The 6,000-nt window shown below is 41.5% G+C and overlaps 1 protein-coding gene across 1 annotated transcript in view; it reads left to right on the top strand.

The window, feature by feature from the left end:
• Window positions 1–2,382: 2,382 nt before the first annotated feature.
• Window positions 2,383–6,000, top strand: part of snd1 (staphylococcal nuclease and tudor domain containing 1) — a 317,379-nt gene continuing 313,761 nt past the window's right edge. The window contains exons 1-2 of the mRNA XM_057854783.1: window positions 2,383–2,604; window positions 5,737–5,886. Of these exons, the coding sequence (XP_057710766.1) occupies window positions 2,530–2,604; window positions 5,737–5,886 (225 nt within the window). The 5' untranslated portion in view covers window positions 2,383–2,529. The remainder of the gene's footprint in view (window positions 2,605–5,736; window positions 5,887–6,000) is intronic.

Raw genomic sequence — 6,000 nt, 5'->3', positions numbered from 1 at the left:
GGGAAAAGTCAATTTTTGACATTTTTGTAAGGGGGGGTGCTTACGCATATTTTCAAAATTTCAAAAACGGTCAAAAAACACTTTAGGGACAAGGAGCGCCGGGAAACCTTCCAAAAACACGTCAGGACTCTCGGCACAACCCAAATATGCCAAAAAAGTTGACTTTTGGGAAAAGTCAATTTTTGACTTTTTTGTAAGGGGGGGTGCTTACGCATTTTTTAAAAATTTCAAAAACGGTCAAAAAACACTTTAGGGCAAGAGAGCGCCGGGAAAAGTTCCAAACATACATCAGGACTCTCGGCACAGCCCAAATATGCCCAAAAAGTTGACTTTTGGGAAAAGTCCATTTTTGACTTTTTTGTAAGGGGGGGGTGCTTACGCATATTTTCAAAATTTCAAAAACGGTCAAAAAACACTTTAGGGACAAGGAGCGCCGGGAAACCTTCCAAAAACACGTCAGGACTCTGGGCACAACCCAAATATGCCAAAAATGTTTACTTTTGGGAAAAGTCAATTTTTTACTTTTTTGTAAGGGGGGGTGCTTACGCATTTTTTCAAAATTTCAAAAACGGTCAAAAAACACTTTAGGGACAAGGAGCGCCGGGAAACCTTCCAAAAACACGTCAGGACTCTCGGCACAACCCAAATATGCCAAAAAAGTTGACTTTTGGGAAAAGTCCATTTTTGACTTTCTTTAAGGGGGGAGCTTACGCATTTTTTCAAAATTTCAAAAATGGTAAAAAAACTCTTTAGGGCAAGAGAGCGTTAGTAAACGTTCCAAACATACATCAGGACTCTGGGCACCGCCCAAATATGCCAAAAAAGTTGACTTTTGGGAAAAGTCAATTTTTGACGTTTTTTCTAATGGGGGGTGGTTACGCATTTTTTCAAGTTTTCAAAAACGGTCAAAAAACACTTTAGGGACAAGGAGCGCCGGGAACCCTTCCAAAAACACGTCAGGACTCTCGGCACAACCCAAATATGCCAAAAAAGTTGACTTTTGGGAAAAGTCAATTTTTGACTTTTTTGTAAGGGGGGGTGCTTACGCATTTTTTCAAAATTTCAAAAACGGTCAAAAAACACTTTAGGGACAAGGAGCGTCGGGAAACCTTCCAAAAACACGTCAGGACTCTCGGCACAACCCAAATATGCCAAAAAAGTTGACTTTTGGGAAAAGTCAATTTTTGACTTTTTTGTAAGGGGGGGTGCTTACGCATTTTTTCAAAATTTCAAAAACGGTCAAAAAACACTTTAGGGACAAGGAGCGCCGGGAAACCTTCCAAAAACACGTCAGGACTCTCGGCACAACCCAAATATGCCAAAAAAGTTGACTTTTGGGAAAAGTCAATTTTTGACTTTTTTGTAAGGGGGGGAGTGCTTACGCATTTTTTCAAAATTTCAAAAACGGTCAAAAAACACTTTAGGGCAAGAGAGCGTCGGGAAACGTTGTTTCCCTATAGTGACGTCACGCACACAATATGCTCGATTTCCGGCATCTCAGGGGCGGGTCCTTTTAGCTTGACAATCGACCTGATTTCTATCATTTTCTTGGTGTTGCGATGTGTGTAATTACACGAAGTGGCATGATATGAATTCAAAAGGCATGCGTTGATGGATAAATGATGGAATATTAGTATTTCGCCAGGTGTTGTCATACCCTTTAAATTATATATTTGTTTCACTGGAAAAATATTTTTGTACATTCAACATCATTTGGGAGGGTCTTAGCTTTCATATGAGCCATTTCTGAAACCAATTGAATAATTAAAAAGTCAGGTTATTAGCAATTGTTTCTACAAAATGGATAAGCGACAAGACTTTTGTCAGGGACTGTATTATAAGTGAAGGATGGAGAGAATTTAATGCGCGTTTTAACCAAAGCAACATTTAAAAAAGCACAACAGATGGTGCAATGCTGCCGTCTTGTGGTGAACTGAGAAACATCCTTTTAAGGACTTTATTTACTCGCTAGAAGCAAATTAAATTTCAATGACCGGAGCCCGTGCATACCACAACCAGTGATATATATAATCATCGACTATTGAAATTATGTCGAAAAAAAAAAGTTTTGTAATCACAAATTTGAGGCGGGTGACAAATATGACCCTGACGTCACACATAAACTACAAATCGTAAGTGAAAAAAATAACCCACTGGAAATAATGATTAAATATATTAGAGGACAAATAAAAACAATCTTTTAAAAGTGAATCAAATCTCAGATTGATCCAGCGGTTTCTGCTATGCTGACGTGTCTAACACATTGACCCGGAATAGCTTTATTTGAGTGGCTTGCGCGGCGCCGAAGCTGCCCCATTGACTGCCATTCATTCCGGATCGGAAGTAGCGTTGAAGCTCGGTGACGTGTGTGCATAAATGCATGCGTGACCCTATATGCTTCCGGTACAACGTGTGTTGACCAGCGATCAGCCTTTTTCTCTTGGCTTTCTGTAGAGCAGTCACTCCTTTAGTGCCCCAGCTCCCTTTTACCCTCTTTCTAGCGACGCGTAAACATCTCAACCGGTGGACATGGCATCCGTTTCGGCTCCTGCTCAGACAGCCTCCGCTCCCTCTCCGGGGCTCCAGAGAGGCATAGTAAAGATGGTAAGAGCCCCCTAATGTATGGGTGCTAGTTAGCCACTTAGCTTCAGCGAATTGCTCACATAAAAATGACAACAATCACAATCCGGAGAAATTATTTGGATCTAAACTTTATAGTGCTGTCAATGTCTGATCCGGGGACCTGCGTAGCCAGCAGCCGATTTTAGCTCGATGCTAAAGCGCTTCAGTCAAATGACGTTTTTGAACACCCGTGAAGTGATTTGAAACTTGCGGACGCGCGACGTGGCGGGTGACGGCCAACTTGTAGGGTTGTTTTAGGTGATTTTCTATGCGAAAAACGGACGATCGTCCCACAACTGTGGCAGATGTGAGATTTCCCAGCTAACTAACTAGTGGTTAGCACAGAGGTGTCACTGCACGATCTGCTCTCTTTTGGAGTAGGCTATTGACTGAATATACTGATGGTGAACTTCGAACTTTGGAATGGTCTTGCAGAGTTCGAAAGGTTAGCGATCAACTTTGTATGATTTTTTTTTCTCTTACTTTGTCGTGTAAAGTGCGACTTGGTTCTTGTATGTCAATCGTATCCCCCACCCCCCACAAGACTGACACGTCGCTCCTGTTTCCGAGCCCCCATCGCAGTCCTGTTCACATCCTCATACTTTCTTGCATGTTTGTTGCTGCTGAAACCTTCCCAAAATTATTTTCAGGCAGTATTTTATAAGCTGTATGGTCCCCTTATCGTTTTGGCATCTTACATGGTGCTGATTGTTACCATAGCAACTGGCGGCAATGATTAATAGCTCCTACTCTTCGAGTCTTGTATATAGGCGTCCAATGCATTTGAACTGGGAGGTCTAGTAGCAAAAGAACAGCTCACACCAAGGGTTTGGGATCTTTATTGGTAGGGACAAAATCAACGGCGTAGGTTTGCATAGGGACAGTGGGGACATGACACTACCAACTTTTTAGGATGCTGAAATTATCCCTACCAACTTTTAAGCAACCTTATTTGCATTATTGCTTCAGTTATATAGGTCATTTAGATTGTCTTCCTATATGTTGTGAGGATAGAATTGATCGTACCAAGGGCGTAGGTTTGCAACTTTGCATAGGGACGGTAGGGACATAACACTACCAACTTTTTAGGATGCTCAAATTGTCCCCACCAATGTTTAGGCATTTTATAATGAGTTCAGTTACATAGGCAATTTAGATTGCCTTCCCATATGTTGTAAGGATGCAATTGACCCTACCATTATTAAGTGAATTATTTTCATTGACCCTTTCACTTACTGAATTTGCCAGTCCATTTTTTTCTCCTCACACATTTGATGAGCTGATGACTTGACCCCTCCCCCACACACACATGCAATCACATCCCCGACATAAATACAACATGCCGCATCCTCCGCACCCTTCGACGACGAGGTATATTAGAAGTGTTTTTCGCCAGCAGCGGCCACTGTAAGTATTGTAAAAAGAAGTCAATGTTGTGGAGGTGGGGAACACACCACTAATTTTGCTACTGAAAGTCCGAACAGCGTCAGAGTTCACATAACATAAATCTGTGTGAATTTCCCGGGTAGGGAAGCTGCTTTGAGAGAAATATCCTCCTTTATGTGTTTTCTACTGTTAACGTTAATTAAACTAAGAATTGTAGTGAACCAAGGTTTATCCCCTTCTCCTCAATTTCCATTTTTAACACTCAAAACAAGATGGAGAAAATTATTCGACTAGATTTAAGAAAAATGTTCAGATTAAGACAATATAAATTTGCAGTGTGAAAGAAATCAATACAGATTTATTTTGCATTGAAAATGTAGCCTATCAGTTAATAAGATTCATATTAGTGAGAAATGTAGCCCTGACCCCCATTCACCCAATCTGTTTTGTCTTATTCATGTCCCATTCCCACCAAAAAGTATACATCCAGGTTATGCTGTTATTTTGTACAAGGGTGTAGGTTTGGGCTCAACATTGGTAGGGACGATATAACAGCATAACATGCATGTACACTTTTTGCTGGGGATGGGACATTAATAAGACCACACAGATTGGGTAAACGGGGGTCAGGGCTACAGTTCTCACGAATATGAACCTAATTAATTGATAGGCTAACTGATCACTGCAAAATAAATCTGTATTCAGTCATACCAGTGCTTCTCACTTATTTTCTGTCACCCCCCTCATAGGAAGACATTATGCGCTCATGCGCTGGTCCTCATGGGAAACGCAGTCTTCAAAAATACTACCGCTTTTGTCCACGAGCGTCGCTAAAATCAACCAAAACTGAAAAGTTACCAAGTGTTGGTTTAAGACCACATAAACAAAACAAAAATTTAAATTGGGTAGAAGGGGGGTAAACCTCGGTTTACTACATTTCTCAGTTTTATTAACGTTAACAGCAGAAAATACATACAAAAGTGGAGGGCACTTCTCTCTAAGCAGCTTCCAACTCGAGTTTTGCAGGTTAGGAAATTCACACAGTTTAATATTATGCTAACTCTGATGCAGGTTGTAGCAAAATTTCAGTAGCAAAATTAGTGGTGTGTTCCCCACCTCCATTACGTTGACGTCTTTTTACATATAGTGGCTGCTGCTACACTGAAAAAAAACCTTCTAATATCCCTCCTCTTTGAAGGGGGAGGATGAGGTGGCATGTTGGAGACGTGTTGTATTTTTGTCGGGTCAGTGTGTGTGTGTGGAGGGGGAGGTCAAGTCATCAGCCAATCAAACGTGAGTTTGATGGGGGAAAAATGGACTGGCAAATTCAGTAAGTGAAAGGGTTAATATAAGTCTGAACTAAATGAAACTTAATATTGGGAGGGTTAATTCTATCCTTACAACATACGGGAAGGCAATCTTAATTACCTATGTAACCGAATTAAATGCGATATTAAATGCAAATAAGTTGCTTAAAAGGTTGGTGGGGACAATTTGAGCATCTTGAAAAGTTGGTAGTGTTGTGTCCCTACCGTCACAATGCAAACCTACGCCCTTGGCTCACACGTCAAATGGATTGGACATCTACTCGTGCCAAACTCGTTTCAATTTACGGCAGAAGAATGAAAAGAGCCACATGACTGGACGATCAATGATCGTGGGTGGCAATGAAAGTGTTAATATTGTCAGTACTCTAATGCTTGTGATTGTTTTGGTGATTTTCTCCAGGTCCTATCAGGGTGCGCCATTATTGTGCGCGGTCAGCCTCGTGGCGGCCCGCCTCCGGAGCGCCAGATTAACCTCAGCAACATTCGAGCTGGAGCTATGGCCCGACGAGCTGCCCAGAGCCAGCCCGACACGAAGGACACCCCCGATGAGGTGGGGATTTGTCGTGCTATGTGAACGTTCTTATTAGGGGTTTGGAAGCTAACAAGCAAATTAAATGCAATAATGTTCCGAAAAAAAGTACAAGTACTGTATACTGAAACATTA

This window comes from Corythoichthys intestinalis, chromosome 13, assembly GCF_030265065.1.
Source record: "Corythoichthys intestinalis isolate RoL2023-P3 chromosome 13, ASM3026506v1, whole genome shotgun sequence".
Taxonomy (NCBI): Eukaryota; Metazoa; Chordata; class Actinopteri; order Syngnathiformes; family Syngnathidae; genus Corythoichthys; species Corythoichthys intestinalis.
Note: the sequence above shows the minus strand (reverse complement) of the source record. Positions and strands in the feature narration are given on the sequence as shown.